This window comes from Patiria miniata, unplaced genomic scaffold (assembly GCF_015706575.1).
Source record: "Patiria miniata isolate m_02_andy unplaced genomic scaffold, ASM1570657v1 HiC_scaffold_24, whole genome shotgun sequence".
Taxonomy (NCBI): Eukaryota; Metazoa; Echinodermata; class Asteroidea; order Valvatida; family Asterinidae; genus Patiria; species Patiria miniata.
The window spans coordinates 9990048-10009157 of NW_024037063.1; the positions used below are offsets into that span (position 1 = coordinate 9990048).

Sequence of the window (19110 nt, forward strand, 5' to 3'; positions counted from 1 at the left end):
AAAGGTATTAAAATATTTATGCTGAAAAATAGGAAATAGAATAATTATAAAATAAAATAGTTTGTGTAAAGAGAATGATCAGATATTTGACTTAACTGGACTCAAACTCAAACCTGTATCTAACCTTGTGAGGCCCTACCTCTGTTGAAATTATCAGGCATTATTTTGTTACGTCGGATAAATGCAACTAATTACTATAAGTTCCACCCCCTTAGAAAGGGAGATATCAAGATGTTAAGGGATTTAAAGGGATAGTTAGACTCAGTTGGCATCATTCCCACTACAGTGAGACTAATTTAGTGTTGTATGTAGTGGTCAATTGAATATCTCTTTATGTAAATGTCATATGAAAATCTGAGATGAAAACAAGCTGTTCATATTGCAACGAGATTTGAGTCCAGTAAAAAGTGTCAAATAAGCACCTCCTCATTATTTTATTATTATATCCTGAAACAGATTCAAAAATTACGCAAGCACATAGAGGATGTAGCAGTAGAAGAGCCTTACATGGGAGAGAGAATCCCTTTGAACTGGCTGACGTTTGATGATCAGAAGGAAAAGATAAGTGGTGGAAAACCTGTTATGACGCTGAAACAGGTACTATTTGATGTTGATTTCGTACAGATAATGTACCTCTTTATCATGTGTACTGAACTCCTCAGAAGTTTCCTGTGTTTAAATGCAATTAACATGCATGCTTGGGAAATGGATCCGTTTAGTTTCGTGTGTAATTACTGGTGGCACCAAGTAAACCAGATGTAGTTAATGTGGCTGACTCAACATGAGCCTTTCCTGTACTATTAAACAGCTGGTCGGTTGGAACTTAGTATTCAGTAGTCTGTCTGGACAGTAGTATTTCTAGCTCCCTCAACATCGGGAAAGGTGAACATCAGCCAACATTGCATGTGAAAGACCAAGTAAGGTTTAAACAAAAACTTTGAAAGCAAATATGAGCAGTCATCATGCTAGGCACGCTTCAAACGTCGAACTTCTGCCGCCTCTGGTTTAATTATTTGCAGTCGACAAAAAAGCGGCAGATGTTTGGCAGTTGTTTCAAACATCGATTCGGTCGTAATTCGGTCGTTCAAGATGGTGGACCAGGACAGGAGTCATATGGGTGCAGACCAGTAAATATATTTTAATATATACCTCAGTAGGAATTACGCGTGTGTGGGTGTTTGAGAAACCCGTCAAATTAAAGCGCCTTTCATCATCTTTCATTTTCCGTTATTTTTTTGTTTGGGTAATCCGATTTTGGGAGAACATTCTATCCAAAGATGATCATTCCTAAAAGTAGTCCTTCTGCCCACCGCCATTTAAAAATGGCAGCACTCCATTGCAAATTAGAGCAAAATAGGGCCCAATTTCATCCAAATTTCCCGGAAATACATGCTCGCAGTCCTGTGCAAAGGTTCAACCCATCTTGTTTTTAAACCCTCGAGTTCATGGCCCACAAAATGCTATAAAAGCGAAAAAACAAGGGCATACAAATCGTGCCGGCGCTGGCAATTGTTGGCCTTTTCAAATTCTTTTTGTTATAGATGAAGGCAGCCTCTCCTTCAACAATCATATTTCATTGCAGGTGTTATTAACAAAGCGACTTTTTATTGTTTGTTCGTTAATCCTGCTGCTCCTCCTTTCAAATAAAAGAAGTCACAACATCCCGATCATGTCTGTGTTTAGGCAGTAATACCTGCTGGCTGGCTATGATGCTTAATACGAATTCGGAAAAGAGATTCAAAAAAGGCGTTTTGGTATCCAGGGCAACCATTGAAACATATCATTGGGCGCCGCCTTGTTGTTTTAAAACGCCGAAACGTAAACAGCCGGCAGGCGCGCAATCGCATTTAGAACAGTACCACTGCCATTCTGATTTGGGACGTGCCAATTGAAGTAGACATGGCAGAAATTCGACGTTTGAATCCTTGCCACTTTTCTGCCGCTGAGTGCGAAAAGACCTGTCGAAGTTTCGACAGACAGTCGTCTGTTTCTTCAAAAGTCGACCTGCTGCCGGGTCTGATTTAAACTATGGGTAATAATTTGAATACTCACTTTGTTCTGAAGATCCGAATTTATTCAATGGAAACACGAAACGTGGATTTCTGCAGCACATTCAAGCGTGTGTGATGAATAATTTATTTCAAGATATGCGATGATGGGTAAATTCAGAAGAGAGTGACAGACAAAAAAGTAATTCAGTGTTTTCATTTTCATGCTAGGTAATGAAGGGCATTGAGATGGAAGATGAACCTGAACTGCTGACGATGCTAAAGTTCTATCACGATCTTGGCCACATAATATACTTTGGAGGGGATGGTGCCAAGAAAAGCAAGACGCTGAAAGATGTTGTCATTCTGGATCCCCATTGGCTGATCAATGCCTTCAAGAAGATCCTCATTGTTGAACCTCGAAAAGAACAGGTAAGTCTATTATGCATTAGAAGATCTTGGGCCTGCATCCCAAGTCAACTTTTTTTTACGGGGGACCACAAAGTCAACTTAACTCCCCTCCGCCTGCCCCACTCCCATCAATCAAGTTATTTTATCTTCTAGTCGTACCGGGCAACCACTTGGTTTTGACTTTTCTATTGTTTAACTGCAAGGTTGGGTAATGTACCGTCGAGATGTTCGCCGGCTTGAGAAATTACATAATAATTATGAGCAAGCTGCGCCTCATCCTGAAGATACGAGGGCAAGACCGGATCACTAATACCGAGGTCCTTGAAAGAGCATCTTGCTCCAGTGCAGAGGCATACATCATCAAACAGCAATGGCAAATATCATAAAACTGAAAAATAACAGTTGAAGAGCTTAGGCGGGCAGGCTAAATACCCCTTGTTCATTTACCGGGAGACGGTATTGTTATTGAGGGAGTGTGGGACCCTTCAAGCCAAAGCGGGAGACGTCCACGTATGAACGCACACGGTACGGCCGTGCATGGTGATAGTTTGTAGTGGGACTTGTACGTGGACAGGCAGACAAAAGATCACTTACAGGATAAGTGATCCTTTGTTGGATGTTTACTGCCCTTCTTAAATCCCTGCCAGTTCACTTCAGTGGCCAGTTGGTTTTTTTTTTCTTTATTACAAAACAAACTGTTACTATATGGGCATATTTTCATTTCTTTCCGCTTTTTCTCATTAGGCTTTGACGTAAAATTGAACAAGTGTCTACAGGGTGAGAAGAATAACATTCGCTTTTTCTTTGCCTTTTTAAACTTGTTGATGAGAAAGAATATTTTAATCAATGAAAGATTTGGTTTACTGGTCTTTTGTCGTTCTTTCATTTTTGTTTCGTCTTTTTGGGGGGTTTATTTTCAATCATTTGGCTGCTTGAGAGTTGAAAGTAAGGAGTCAAAGTTATATATAGGGTTAAGTTGAAAATAATATAAGGGGAGAGGGAGTTTTCTTTTTATTTAATTCTTTATTTCATTAGCACAGGAATATCTCTTTTGTGAACATGTGTGGCTATAAAAAAAAAACCGTTTGTTTTTTTTTTAGTTTTGAGTCTGAGTTTCTACCTCAGTTCTCAACGATTGGTGTTAACATTTTTTTATACATGGGCATACTATGAAACATTTCAGTTCACTAGTATTTCATTTTGAAGTTAATTTTATCTTGCAGATTTTATCTTACATCTCCCCTCGGCCGTTTCCGCACGAACTTCGTAATTTGGATCCGTTCATTGGATTCATCCTTTCATTTTTTTCCTTTCGTTTTTATTCCCTCCCTTTTCGTACGTTCCCTTTAGCTAAGGTGTATATCAAAATTCATGTAAAGCTAAAAAAAAACTTAAAAAAAAAAACAAGTACTGTAATTTATTGCTAGCGAGTGAAGAACTTTTTTTGCATCGTGGCTTTCTTGGTTTTCGACTTGCAGTCCTTCCAAAAACACCTGAGCGAAAAGCAGCAGAGCATTGTGTCAATAGGCCGTTGACGACACTAATTACACGTAAGGGGCTTTTTTTTACGGAGCTAGTGAGAACCAATATCTCTGTAGAAAAAGTGCTCACCATGAAGTGTGGTATCATTGATACGAAATTTCCATTCCATAGAACCTGAATAAAAGGTCTTCATGTACATTACATGCTATCAATGCTGTAGTAGTCACCAATTACAGTGAACAATAGCTCTGTGCAGAGGATTAGTGAGGCCCCTGGTCTTTGCGGTCAGTTAGTGGAGGCCCTCATCACTGCTGGATATAAAACCGCAGGATTCATTGTTATTAGAAATAATGGTGATTTGTATCGGGAGCCGGCAGTGCCAACCATTGGACGGTTTGTAGAAACAGGTCACCCGCATTCTATGCAAGCGGGAGCCGATTAAAGAGGGGCTCAATTGAAAGCGGCGCCCGGTAAATGACTGGGGGTATTTAGCCTGTCCGCCTTAGTCTGAAAAGAAGATCATAGATGCTATTTGCGCTCTGAGGGCAAAGTGTCTGCTGCGGCTACAGAGGTCGGTGTTACACATGTAGCCCATGAAGGAAGATCTTTGCATGCGACTACCCTTGTGTTCAGTCTTTCCTCCAGGTAAACCAGTCTTCCACGTCAGCCTCCCAAGTGTCGAGGCCCGTGTCACAGGCTTTCATTTCCCCCTTGCACATGTCCTTGAATCAAAGGGCTGGGTGTCACACGTGGTGGTTGCCAGTGGCAAGCTTTGCAACCGTCATCCATTCATCGAATTCACCAGGGAAAGTGACCCTGCATCAGCAAGGAAAATATGCTTCATATTCCAAGATATAAGGACCAGGATAGCTCAGTGCGGTATTCGATCCTGCCAGCTAGGTGATGCCCAGTATGCATTTGAGGCACTGTTTATGGAAGGTCCACGTCTCGCTTCTGTAGAGCACATGCTAAGGATACATGTCTGGAATCGAGACCTAGATTCTCCCAAGTGTTGGGGCCAAGTATACAGGCTTTCAAATAATGTCCCTATTTCCCTGCCGAATCTGTTCAACATTATGTCTAGCTCTGTGTCCAACTTAAGGACATACAGACTAACTATGTTAGCAAATCCGGAAGCTGTGGCGGGGCACATTGACAGCAAGCGTACCGATCCACCTTTCGGCGGTTCTAAAGACCCACAGAATGTGTAGTTCGCTTCCGGATCAACAGCATAAAGTCCTAACATTCCAGCTTACAAATCTAAGTAGGCTACTTTGACTTTTGTCTTCTTTCTATCTTGTCTGCCTGGTGCAGAGTTTCTGTCCACTTGTTATGCCGCAATAACAAGTTCCAAGCTCCCATTGTAGCATGCACACATTGGCAGGTCAGCACATTATTTGCCAAGGGCTGCGCTGCCCCATTTGAAATGTTCGGTAACTGGTCAGTAGAATGCGAAGATGCGGAAACAACCACTCACTACACAATACGTTGGGCTTATGCCTCGGAACTTGAACCTCTTGTGCGTTTCCACACTAGTAAGTGAGGTTGGAGTGACCTCACCAGGTCGCTGGCCTGGGTGGAGAGTATAGAGAAACTGGGATGCCGAATACATTATTTCTGTCTCGTCTTTCCTAGTGGGTTCCAAAGAAGTGCAAGCCATCAGCTTGGCTGCAGGAGCTACCGGAATGGTGTTAAGTGATGTGAACACTTGTTCACATTTATACTCCAAATTGTACGAAAGCCCATTAGCGCCACTGCAAGTATATGTTAGTACGGATTCTTAATTCGTTATTACGGATTATTTAATTCGTTATCACGGATTATTAATTCGTTATTACGGATTATTTAATTCGTTATTACGGATTATTTAATTCGTTAATACGGATTATTTAATTCGTTATTACGGATTATTTCATTCGTTATTACGGATAATTAATTCGTGAATTCGGATTATTAATTCGTTATTAACGAATTAATAATCCGTAATAACGAATTAATTATTACGGATTATTAATTCGTTATTACGGATTATTTAATTCGTTAATACGGATTATTTAATTCGTTATTACGGATTATTTAATTCGTTATTACGGATTAATAATCCGTAATAACGAATTAATTATTACGGATTATTAATTCGTTATTACGGATTATTTAATTCGTTAATACGGATTATTTAATTCGTTATTGCGGATTATTTAATTCGTTATTACGGATTATTTAATTCGTTATTACGGATTATTAATTCGTTAATTCGGATTATTAATTCGTTATTACGGATTATTTAATTCGTTATTACGGATTCTTAATTCGTTATTACGGATTATTAATTCGTTATTACGGATTATTAATTCGTTATTACGGATTATTAATTCGTTATTACGGATTATTTAATTCGTTATTACGGATGATTAATTTGTAATTACTGATTATTAATTCGTTAATACGGATTATTAATTCGTTATTACGGATTATTAATTCGTTAATTCGGATTATTAATTCGTTAACGTTCTGAGGCATTACTCGGCAAGTATGGCAGAGGAGTGCGAGCGTTTCATTCGGTGCCGGTGTAAAGCAAACGTTGTATGCAAACATAGGCCCCTGGTCACGTGCTCTCCACGTGTGAGAACATCAGACTTACGAATTAACGAATTAAATAATCCGTAATAACGAATTAATAATCCGTTATAACGAATTAGCAATCCTTAATAACGAATTAATATCCCGTAATAACGAATTAAGTAATCTGCAACACATATACTTGCAGTGGCGCTAATGGGCTTTCGTAAAATTGTGTCACTTATACTCCACAATTTCTGTTGCGGTTGACTACTCTAGTCTTGAATTGACTCGTCTGGGGCATGAACAGTGGGACTCTTTACCCTTAGCTGGGGATACACATGGTAGACCGCCGACTAAACTCTGTTTGTCTCGAAATGGGAGTCAGAGTTGTTCTTCTCGAGGCAGACTGCTGACCTAGGCTAATTAAGTTCTGTCTACCCAAATTCGTGGCCAGAGTTCCTTCAATACAAGTCTTAAAAGCTCCACTTGCCTGGTTCATCCTTATTTTATTGCAGGGGAATATTGTCAGCACGAAAAGCTAGATGGTTTGACTTGGTTAGGAAATAGTAAGGAAATGCTAACGTTGAAAAGCCGTGCTTTAAATTGGGATGGAGCTGCTCAATTCCTCATTATACCATGGCAAATCGTAACCCAATTAACCCCAAACTTCTAAACAGGTTTTGTATACTTGGGGTATGGGTAAAGACAGTTAGTTGGTATTAGTTTGGTGTATTTTTTTTCTTAAAAGATCATGGTTTTTGATGGGAGAGAAATTACAAAAGGATCTTGGGATTATAACTTGTGTTTTACGTGAAATTTGGGATAGCCTCGTCTTTATTAGACAGTTGTTGTCTCAACATTCCATAATATTCCATTGTTTCATGGATGTTTCATTGTAATTCAAGCTTCTAATGGACAAGGCTGTATTTTAATACCTTCAAAAGTGGTCATGCCCCAGTGGAACTTTTGCATTCGTTTGATGCACATGCTCTTCAGCGGTGTCATAACTAAACATATTGTACTGCTAGAATATGTGCACTTCATCACTATTTAAATCATGGGCATTTAGGTTATTTTTACTTGACCATAATTGCCAGACTTGTATTTGAGTCTCCACAACCTCGAGTCCGAGTGCGAGTCATGCAGGTCGAGTCCAAGTCCGAGTCACAAGTCACGAAGGTCGAGTTACAAGTCCGAGTCACTTGTCACCTTTACATTTTGAGGGAATGCTGAAACATCACATTGTAAGGGTTACAATTGTGTTCACAGCTTTTCTCTAATTTAATTAAAGACCTGAATATTACAACTGGAAACGATAATCTGGTACCAAACACTGTCGAGCTTGCATTTTTGCAATATCAAGTGTGGACGATGGGATACATGTTGCGATACATTGATTTCCCACATTCATATATCGAAAACAAGCCAACGTATGTACAGTATTTATATGCGTTTCCTCTGCACTACACAGACTGTATCGCTTGCTCAGGAGAGGACCGTCTTGAAAAAAATTATAATTATATTGAAAAAATAGTGATTTGTGGTAACTTTGGCCGAGTCCCGAGTCAAGCAGGTCTAGTCCGAGTCCAAGTCTGAGTCCGCAGGGTCGAATCTGAGTCCGAGTCATTTGTCATAGTGACTCGAATCTGAGTCCGAGTCACAGAAAATGGGACTCGAGTCGGACTCGAGTCCAAGTCCGGGGCACGAGTAATACCATTCTGATAATTGCTCAGTTAGAAATAAGTATTTTGGTATCTGCGTCCCATATTAGGCAATATTATGAGTACATGACACACACACACAAACATTATCCCTCATAAAAGGGGTGATGTTTGTATATGCACACATTTATGAGCGACATCTGAATCGGCTTCTTCATCAAGGTTGAACTTAACCCGGGGTTAACCCAACGGCTGACCAATGTCGAGTCTCAGTTTTTGAAAGCCTAGTTGAACTGTGTGTCGTTTCATACTTGTTTGGCATGCCATGAATTGAGTGTATCTTACCCTTGTGAAGTTCATCCCAAGTTTCGCACGTACGTTTCAATTGTTTTGCAACAGGGTAAATGTCAAGGGCTGCCGCTTCTGTATTTTTGCTCGATTCAGAATCTGTTCATGTTCTGTTGCGCCTAATCAAATACCAAATTAAGAAAACTCCTAATTCCAATGAAGAAGCAAGTGTCAAGGACATGTTCAATGCAGTGAACAAATTGAGTGAAAATATCTGCCTGTGACCCCAAAAGTAGATATAACGCCACGAAGTTCAACCCAGGGGAATTTGGCTCTGTTTGTTTCACACTTTCAACTATTCAGTGGTAAGAAATGTTCACCCGTGTCTAGGATTTAACCAATCTGGCGGTTGACATGGGTTGGAAGCGATTTTAAAACATTCGATTGTGAAACATAACTTGTTTTAACCCAGCCTTACCTTGGCATCAATCCTGAGTTCTTCCAGGTAGAAAATGTCTTGTGAATTCATTAAAACCCTAAATTACCAATGAGTACAACATCTTAATGAACAAAATCATTGTTTTGTTCCCAATTGAGACCGTAAAGTATCGCCAGTCTTGGAATCTACTGAAAGACGAAGGAATATTGGAGGACTTGCTTATTGACCTCGTGTGGCAAAGCATCAGTGAGCACAAACAAGCCCTGCTGGATCTGATGGACAAGTTTGACCTTCTCTGTAAGCGTGTTGATGAGGTATGTTTTGTAGGCATTCACATTTCAAATCTAGAATGTAACGGGTACACGCAGAACTGACTACAGCTAGTGGATCCAGTAAATAAACAAGTTCAGAACGGCAGTTTAACACACGTTTCTATGTATGGGAGTTGATTCAGCCATTACCAGCCATATTAGTATAGTCTCTCAGCTCTCTTACTTTCTTATGGGAGCCAGGTGTTGACAAGGGGTCATTACGTAAGGTACGGTACATCTAGACTTTCTTCCGACATAACCTTTGAACATAATTATATCTGGTTGCAGTGTTGGAGTGCTATTACATGGTACTCGTACTCGAGTACTACTCGAGTACTTTTTTGTCGTACTCGTACTCGAATGTCAGAGTACTCGTTCTTGAAATAACGGTACTCGCACTCGGGCAGCAAAGTACTCGTACTCGACATGTCGAAATTGTACTCGATCCTCAAAGTATACTTGTACTTGATTAGCAGTACTCGGGGGGAAATGGTACAGCTTGACATGCCACGGCCTTAATTTATCAATACTTTCAGTTTAAAATTGTTGATTGGCTTGCAGAGAAATTGAAGTTTTCTATTTTTGCTCTGTGCACGTCCGGACAAAAACATTTAACACTTAGCCGTGAGTGGGTCTGTATATTGGTCTGACTGGGCCTGGGCCAATTACGCACAATAAACCATTTGCCGTAAGGCCGTATTCGGAAATACAGCTACCCGTACCCGGTAGTACAAGTACTCGTACTCGTACTTGTATTCGGAGACCTGTACTTGTACTCGGAGGTGTAAGTACTCGTACTCGGCAACCTAGGTACTCGGCAGTACTCTGTACTCGGAAAGAAAGTACTCGACTACAACACTGTCTGGTCGAAAATGGTTGGACTGATCCATTGGACCACAGCTTACCAAGGTAAATCATAATTTCAGTTCTCAATATAGACCTGCTATCAAAATGAATAGCAGGGTTCCATGACCAGCTTAGTTTGGTTATCGAACTGATATATTTCGACTAGAGAACCTAGCATATATTATCATCATACATGCACAACTTAAGTCACTAATCAATCAGTGACCTGTCCAGATTTGAAAAAGCTAAAATGGATCATATCACAATAATCTTGGAAGCAATCTTTTCGGAACCTTTTTACCGCTGAAGTTAACATGGTTATAATCATCACAAGTTGCTATATTTTGAGACGGAAAGTGCGCATAATATGTGGCTACATAAATGTGTCTCGAACCGTAACCAGGAACCACTCTTTGAAATTCAGTTATAGTCTGTAGTACTATACTGTTTCATTCGTTTTGACCATACACAGTTCAGTGCGGTCATTTACGTCTCAGCCAGTGAAAAGCTTCGCTTGTCACGCTCTTCCTGTCCACTGCCTCATTTTAATTATTTAAATTGTACACTGGTGTATTTATCAAAATCAACATAACAAATAACGACTTTTCATTCACAATGCAAACTATCCCCGTGTACATTGAGTGATGAATCTCCCTATCGAAACTAGCCTTGGTCAATGCTCTCGTCGTTATTCGTCCCGTACGCGGTCAATCGTCGTCATATATCCTCATGCGCTAGCACATGCATGTAAAAATACAGCGCGAACAGCGACCTCACGCGGCCACTATTTTTATGCAAATCAGTTGGAGACGATGTCGAGCCTTGGTTCGATCGTCCATGTGAATTTTTGGGGGTGGTGCTCATTATGTTAATAGCCTTAGCTGACCTTAAATGTCGTTTTCTTATTGGTCGATCGTTGCGTGGAAACTTGCATAGTGAAACGTGGCACCGTGAAACGTGGCACCGTACATAATCCATACACGAACACATTGTGTGTCTCTGCACACGGCACCAATGCACAAAAACTGTGGTTCCTGTCACGTCCGCAAAAGGCGGAATACGTCCGGATTTCCAAGGTGTGATTGGACACTCCACATATTAGCCCTGCCTACATTGTCTGTATTCGCATACGAGGTCGCGCGCTGGAAATCCAGCGCAAAGTAAAGAAAAACATTAGATTTGGCCGACGATTGAACCAAGGCTCGACATCGTCTCCAACTGATTTGCATAAAAAATATTGGCCGCGTGATGTCGCTGTTCGCGCTGTATTTTTACATGCATGTACATAGCGCGTGAGGATATATGCCGACGATTTGACCGCGTACGGGACGAATAACGACGAGAGCATTGACCAAGGCTATATCGAAACAAATTTACGTGTAGGCCTATGGGTGTTTTGAAAAATAAATTACAAAATACACAGGTAAGGTACTTGTGTGCAAGCTTTTGAAAGAAACAGCAAGGAGTCGTACTGCCCTTAGTGATGGATAACCCTTCGTGTTCCTCTCTGTACGTTATATAGGTTTTCCCGGCCAATTTCACCGAGTTTTTTTTTTTCAATTTAATGCCTTGCTTATTTAATTTAGATTGAAATCGAAAGATCACGCAGATCGACATTCGACAATCAAAAAGACTCATTCAATTTCACTATCCGAGCATTCTATCGTCTTTTAGCTTCGCTCGACCCTGTAAAAGATGCATTCAAATTAAAAGTATTGTGTTGTTCATTCCATTTCGTCTCAACCGGCAGCAAGGGGTTGATCAGGCATTCGTTTTCACATATTTCACATTTTGTCAAGCATGTTTTAAGACTTCCTGCATGTGACATTCTGAATTATCTCGGCGTAGATCATATCCGATTTCTTCAATCCGCAATTGCACACTTCTCTTTCTTAATTAAAGGGTCCGTGCAATGAAGTTTTCTCAAAAATGTACTTTGTGCAACTCCCTACTACTCTAAAATGTATAAAAACTACACATTTGACATCCTTGTTTGGTTTGTCTTATTGCAAAGTGCACTTCTTGAAAAAAAACATTAAAAGTTTCCATACTTTTCCGGATGACTGACTGCAGCGCGCTGTTGCTGTGATGTCATTTTAGGAAAACACTGTTCAGTTTAGGGGTTTTCTTTTAAATTATTCACCCGAAATTTGATAATTGAAAATTGTAAAAAAAAATCTATAATTTATATCAGCGGTGCGCGCACAGAGAAAACTTTTTTTTAAAGATACTATTTTCATTGTCTTTGTAATAAACACAATTTGAGCACCAAGACATGCATCCCTATATCTATTGCCCGGAAGAAAACCCGTGCCTAACAAAGACTATGTATGACAAGGCTTTCGTGGGGTACAGTCAGTGTATTCGATTAACAAGACATTTGAAACACTATGAACCAAATATAAAGGCCACCATTGGTGGGGCAGATATGGAAAATATTTGGGGGGATTGTTCACTTTGATGATAAAAGTATTGCATTTGCAGAGTATCAAAGTATGTCTTAAAAAGATATCTGGCTATAGTAGTTCTCACACTTTAAAAAATGGCTGTCATTGCTTGTTATTCTACATATATATATATTTCAGGACAAATCTGCTATGGCCCTATAGCCAAATATCTTTCCCATGACTTAGGCGGGCAGGTTAAATACCCCTGGTTCATTTACCGGGAGACGGTATTGTTATTGAGGGAGTGTGGGGCCCTTCAAGCCAAAGCGGGAGACGGTCCACGCATGAACGCACACGGTACGGCCGTGCATGGTGATAGTTTGTAGTGGGACTTGTAGGTGGACAGGCGGACAAAAGATCAATTACAGAATAAGTGATCCTTTGTTGGATGTTTACTGCCCTTCTTAAATCCCTGCCAGTTCACTTCAGTGGCCAGTTGGGTTTTTTTTATTACAAAACAAACTGTGACTATATGGGAATTTTTTTCATTTGTCTTTCCGCTTTTTCTCATTGGGCTTTGACTTAAAATTGAACAAGCGTCTACAGGCTGAGAAGAATAACATCCGCTTTTTCTTTGCCTTTTTAAACACTTCGATGAGAAAGAATAATTAATCAATAAATGATTTGGTTTACTGGTCTTTTGTCGTCCTTTCATTTTTGTTTCGTCTTTTTTGGGGTTTATTTTCAATCATGTGGCCGCTTGAGAGTTGAGAGTAAGGAGTCAAAGCTATATATAGGGTTAAATTGAAATATAAGGGGAGAGGGAGTTTTCTTTTTATTTAATTCTTTATTTCATTAGCACAGGAATATCTCTTTTGTGAACATGTCTGGCTATGAAAAAACCCGTTTGGTTTTTTTTAGTTTTGAGTTTGAGTTTCTACCTCAGATCTCAACAATTGGTGTTAACATTTTTTATACATGGGCATACTATGAAACATTTCAGTTCACTAGTATTTTATTTTGAAGTTGATTTTATCTTGCAGGTTATAATAAAATGTTTTCCATATAAACGTACTATTTCTGTAGGTGCTCATTCACGTGTTTCTTAAGATATTCTCTCACGTGTTTCTTAAGAGCAATGTAGTTAATAATACAAAGTAAATCTCATTGAAAATAAAAATAGTGTAATACTTTAAACACATCTCCCCTCGGCCGTTTCCGCACGAACTTCGTAATTTGGATCCTTTCATTGGTTTCATCCTTTCATTTTTTTCCTTTCGTTTTTATTCCCTCCCTTTTCGTACGTTCTCTTTAGCTAAGGTGTATATCAAAATTCATGTATAGCTGCAAAAAATTTAAAAAAACAAAACCAAAACAAGTACTGTAATTTATTGTTAGCGAGTGAAGAACTTTTTTGCATCGTTGCTTTCTTAGTTTTCGCTTTGCAGTCCTTCCAAAAACACCTGAGCAAAAAGCAGCAGAGCATTGTGCCAATAGGCCGTCGTATTGATGACGACACTAATTACACGTGAGGGGCTTTTTTACGGAGCTAGTGAGAACCAATAGTTCTGTAGAAAAAGTGCTCACCATGAAGTGTGTGCCAAAATGACTGTGTGCCAAATTCCATGCTTTTATCATGAAATGAACAATCCCATCACCTATCTGCCGCACTAAGTAATCTTTGACAGTCAGATGAAAGTGAGGCACGAAATTGGTGCTGTCTTGGGAAATTCGGCTCCATCTGAAGTCATTGATCATGCATATCCAGGTATGCGTACATCAGACGGACATGTCCTGCCATAAATTCTCGTGTAACAGCAAAATAATAAACCTGTCTGCCCGTTGCCACCTAGGTAAAAACATGTAGTCGACCTCTTTCTGAAATATTCAGTATATTTCTGATAATTGACATTTGAAGAGGAATTTACTTTATTTTTGGACATCCTGTATAATTTTTTTCGTATTTGGCCTCAGGAGGAAGAGCACAGCAGCCCTGCTTCATCCATGGCCAGACAGCCTTGCCTTGCAAAAGCATCTTATTATGTGCCTTCAATGTTGCGGCAGCGGACATCACGTCCAATTCAACTTGAGACAATTGAGAAGAACTCAAGTGTATTCTTTGTGGACTTCAAAGAATTCCTCCCTGGTAAATTAGGGTTGGCATGCCTTAAAACAGTAACATTTATGTTGGTGTCACGGTGTAAAACAGAACAATGTCACTGATTTTGACGGCACCAAAGGTAGTTCACAAACAATGGAGGCACACCCTTTTCGTGTATGTCTGCTAAATACATGTAGCATGTTTCTGTTGTCTTTCATATTGATATGCCTCATAAGTTATCTAAATTGATTAAAGTTCCACCTTTGTTTAAAATAAGCCAGAACATTTTTTCCCTTTCATTTTTATGTTCATAAAGAGACAATGTAGCGGGATTTGAACCTGCAAATTCTGAATATGCCGTTCCGGTGCTCCACCAACTGATGAGCTATCCCTCTCTCATCCTGTAAGTTCCACTTTATTTGTGGTTTATCTGAAGAAAAAAGTGTGTTTTTTGTTTGTCCAGATGGATTGTACCATCGGCTGGTTGTGCGAGCTTTGCGATGGTCTCAAGACTTGGGTGGAAGAAAGCCTGACTTGCTCTACGATCGAGCAAGTTTCTATGTGGATGAACATCATCAGTTCGCCCTGCAAATGGTGCACCAACCAAAGCGTGCATACATCAAAGTAAGTAAACGAATTGTTTAAGAAGCACCAACTGTTACATAGAATTGGCTGTTTCAAGCTCTTTATATGGACTTCGTGCACACAAGTACCCTCTCAACTGTTATATTAGGAGAGTTGTTCAGATCACTGGGGGATACCATACGCGCATAACCAGTATTCTAGCATGGTGTATATCTCCCACTGGGGTTCCTAAAAACGTGTTCTGTTGAAGCACGGGGTTAATAAGCCTATAGAGGTAACGATCAGCGGCGGCAGAACGGGTTTGAAACTGGGGGGGGGGGGGGGGGCATCACCAAAAAGGGGCACTTGCTCAACATTTTTTGGGGGCACATCCGTGCTGAAAAGGTCGACACGTACTTTTCACCGGACACTTGGCATCCGTAAAATCAAATAGTGTGTGTGTGTGTGTGGGGGGGGGGGGGGGGGGCACATAATGCATAGTTAGCGCCCCTATATGTTGGAAGATCGTAACAGGCCCCCCCCGGGGGGGCTGGTACGATCACACTATTTAGTATATCTACCGCTGACTTTTGGGGGGTATTACTTCTAAGCTGTCGAGGGGATATGGGAAAAAATATCTCTCCTTCAGCAAACTTATTCCGTAAGACTGATTTTAACTTGCATGAACAACCTATAAGTTATATGTCGTATGTACCACTAATATATTGAAAAGGTACGACATATGTCGACAGGGTACGACTAATATATCGACAGGGTACGACATATACATGTCCACAGGGTATGACATATCAAACATATGACATAATGTCGACAGGTATAGGTACGACATATATGTCGTGCGTATGTCGAGTCGACAGGGTACGATATATGTCGCATACGACAAAGTCATATATAAGTACGACTCCTTATCTCGTGTGTACAAAATAGGAATTTTAACTAGTATGTTCGACTTGTTTGTCGATTATGTCGTATGTAAATTGTGAGAACGACTTGTATCTCGTACGATGTTATACCTACGACTTACATGTCGTACATATGTCGTAGGTACGACATACAATTCGTACGTACGCGTTAAAATACATATGTCGTACGTATGAGATGTATGTTGCACATGATACGAATTCAGGGAGAATTTTTTTCACCGTGTACCTGACAGTTTCGTCTATTTCCATCCCAAAGTCAATATAGCTCGTTTCTTGCAGTTAATTCGTACGGGTGCTACATGACTTATTGATACGAGTTAACCTGCATTCGATTAATTGGGTACGATTTGACCTGGATCCGAGTTGACCTGTTCCCTACATTCGCTGTCTGCAGAATAACACGGGCAGGTAGCGGCGTGATAATGAACGCTGTTGCACCGACAACAAACGTCGGCGGACTGTCTTGAACTGTCCAATTCGCAATACATTGGAAATAGTATCATTTTGAACAAGTATTCACTCATATAGCGGCATATTTCATTTGTTTGTAATAAAACTGGAGAAATCAGGGAGAAATGGTTTAATATGGGATTGAACATACATGTACTTGGTGTATACAGAAATTTGCGGAATCATGAATTTGTGTACGGGCTTTGATTGGATATCGTGTAACATATGCGCATCAGAAATTCTCGGCCGATTTCGGTCGAAACTATAAAGAAACACATAAGGAATTCGCCACGGTTGCGTTAAGGCTATCTTCCGCCTCGACTTACCGTACGGCTGTTCGCGGAAGTGTGTGTGGCGCGTATGTACATGCACACAAAGCACACGCAAGGGTCGTTGGGGCTAACGGTATAGTACAACTCGTGGTTGTGTCGCGGCGCGCGTGGTGTGCGGTAGCGGGAACAAGCTCGTATGGGAACATGCTGATAGCCTTGGTCAAGGCTATGAACGAGGGGGCACATTTATGGCCGCAAAAGGGGCACTTGGGAAAATCGGGGGGTTACGCCGCCCCTGGTAACCATCCCTCCTGAAATGGAAAATGTCTTTACATTAACCCCCCCCCTCCCAAAAAAACCCCATAAAGTACATGTATTTATTTTGTTTGTAAAACTCTGAGAAAAGTGTACGCCCTTCTTATCATTATATCATTATGAAAAATTCACATGCTTTTTCCTCATCAGTATTTACTATCGTTATATTTTAATGGCAATGACCTTCTCTGTGTTTAAAGGTGAGTGTCATCAGGGCGGAAGTTATTCCGCCCCCACAATCCGTCAAGAAACCTTCAGCTGATGTAACACGTAAGGTATGTTTAGTAAAGCCATTACCTTGTATCCCCCAAAAATTGTAAGGAACAGTCTTAAGTTAAAAACAAATATCATGTCCCATCGTCGGTTTGATAACGTTGTAAAGTTTTGTTGTGGGTAATGGTGACTTTTTTCATCCCTCCAGTCTCTGCTTAAAATAAAGTTTACAATTGAAAATTAAAAATAACTTCAGGATACATTTAGCCTTGAAGGAAACTAAACCATTTGCAGTGTTTCCTGCAGTGCAGGGGGCATATTCAGAAAAGTGTATTTATTTTTTGCTTTTCTGTGGGAAGGAGGACCATGTGTGAAGAATGTTGAAAACATTGCATTAGAAATGTCATTTTCCCATTGTGATAAGAATGTGCTTGCTTGAGGTTTGTTCTGTGTTGAGTGCATCTAGGTTTAAGTTTGTAAAAACAAAATGGAGGGCATACATCCAAGTCATCACTTCACGTATTATTTGTGTCTCTCTCCTTTTTTTACAAAGTGGAATTTGAGTGCGGCACCTAAATAGAAATTTAGTTGTTTCGCAACAGGTTAAAGACTTTGTTGAAGAGAATCTGCTGAACTTGAAAACCATGTGGATTGAGCGAGTCGACTACTGCATTAGTGTGCAGTGTCCTGATAAGAAACACAAGGTTATCCACTTCCTACCACTGGATGAATGCATGGTAAACTCAGCAGTTGACTGCTACTTTGAGTATTCTCGAGTATCCATCAAAACAGATGAAATCCAAGCCATGTTCAAGCAGAAAAGCCCCGAGGAAGAAGCTTCCGCTCGTGGTAAGTGAAGGCAGTAGCGTAAATCCTTGTCGTGGGATGGGGATGACAAAAAACCTCACATTGTCCGACAATGAATATTCAAAATGGGGGGAGGACAGTACTTGGCATGACACTAAGGGAGCAAACTCGCGCACTAACGTCCCATAACCTTATTTCAAAACAGTGCAGGGTTTGTACTGTTTGTTTTCCGTTTTTTCGAACCACATACGTAATAAGTTTGGACATGTGGAAAATCGGATATCTATCGTTCTCTCCAAAAACCAAATCTTGGGGGACGATCAAATTGCCACACATACAGTGTTCGCATCTTATTCTGATGCACGTTTTTTTTTATTTGTGCTGATCCAATTATTTCTGTGATTATAAAGTATATGGGGTGTCGCTTTTGTAAATTTGCTGATCATCTTAGACAGACATGAAACCTTTTAGAGATAGAAACTCTTACACAAGGGGGGCTACCTTTATATACTATCGGTAACCCGTATTTTGTTGTATTTTTTCTCTTTATGCTATGTGGTTGCTTTCTTCAGTGCATTGTACTGTGTTGAGATATTCTTAATCAATTTATTTCAATTTTAACTGAAATAGCTAATTGATTGAGTAAATTCTTGCAATGGTCAACTTTGTTTTGTTGTTTTGCCTGCACAGAAGAGAGACAGCCCATGAGCGATATCTTTTTCAGAGAGATAGCAAACGACATCGGTAGAGAGTGGAAGCGATTGGCCACAAACCTTCATTTAAAACATGTAGCAGTTTTCAAGATTGAGATAGAGCATAGAGAATCGGTTGATGAGCAAATATTCCAAATGCTGGTACTGTGGAGGCAAAAGCGTGGAAATAAAGTGAACGAGATGCGCAAAGAGCTCATCGATGCACTGATAAAAGTGGACAGACGTGACCTAGCAGATAAAGTGCGGGATTACTGAACGGAAATTTAACTTGTTTTGGCCAAAATTATCTGCATCTTGTCTTCTCAGTCAGAAACAAGCCTGACGTCAAGTCGTTTGAAGCAGATCGTTACAAGCAT

At 40.2% G+C, this 19110-nt stretch overlaps 1 protein-coding gene across 1 annotated transcript; it reads left to right on the forward strand.

Moving 5' to 3' along the window:
* Positions 1-231: 231 nt before the first annotated feature.
* Positions 232-19009, forward strand: LOC119731912. The gene is made up of 9 exons (XM_038205196.1): positions 232-254; positions 402-597; positions 2220-2420; positions 8990-9145; positions 14350-14521; positions 14940-15100; positions 17222-17296; positions 17837-18083; positions 18732-19009. Exons 1-9 carry the CDS (start codon positions 232-234, stop codon positions 19007-19009), a joined length of 1509 nt encoding a protein of 502 aa, XP_038061124.1.
* Positions 19010-19110: the final 101 nt, after the last annotated feature.

Bases quoted from the DNA above. Each gene is read 5' to 3' on its own strand.
- LOC119731912 (XM_038205196.1), top strand. From the start codon at position 232: ATGTTAAGGGATTTAAAGGGATA. The intron at 14,522-14,939 runs GTAAATTAGGGT...TTGTTTGTCCAG, and splicing joins CTTCAAAGAATTCCTCCCTG to ATGGATTGTACCATCGGCTG. The intron at 18,084-18,731 runs GTAAGTGAAGGC...TTGCCTGCACAG, and splicing joins GGAAGAAGCTTCCGCTCGTG to AAGAGAGACAGCCCATGAGC.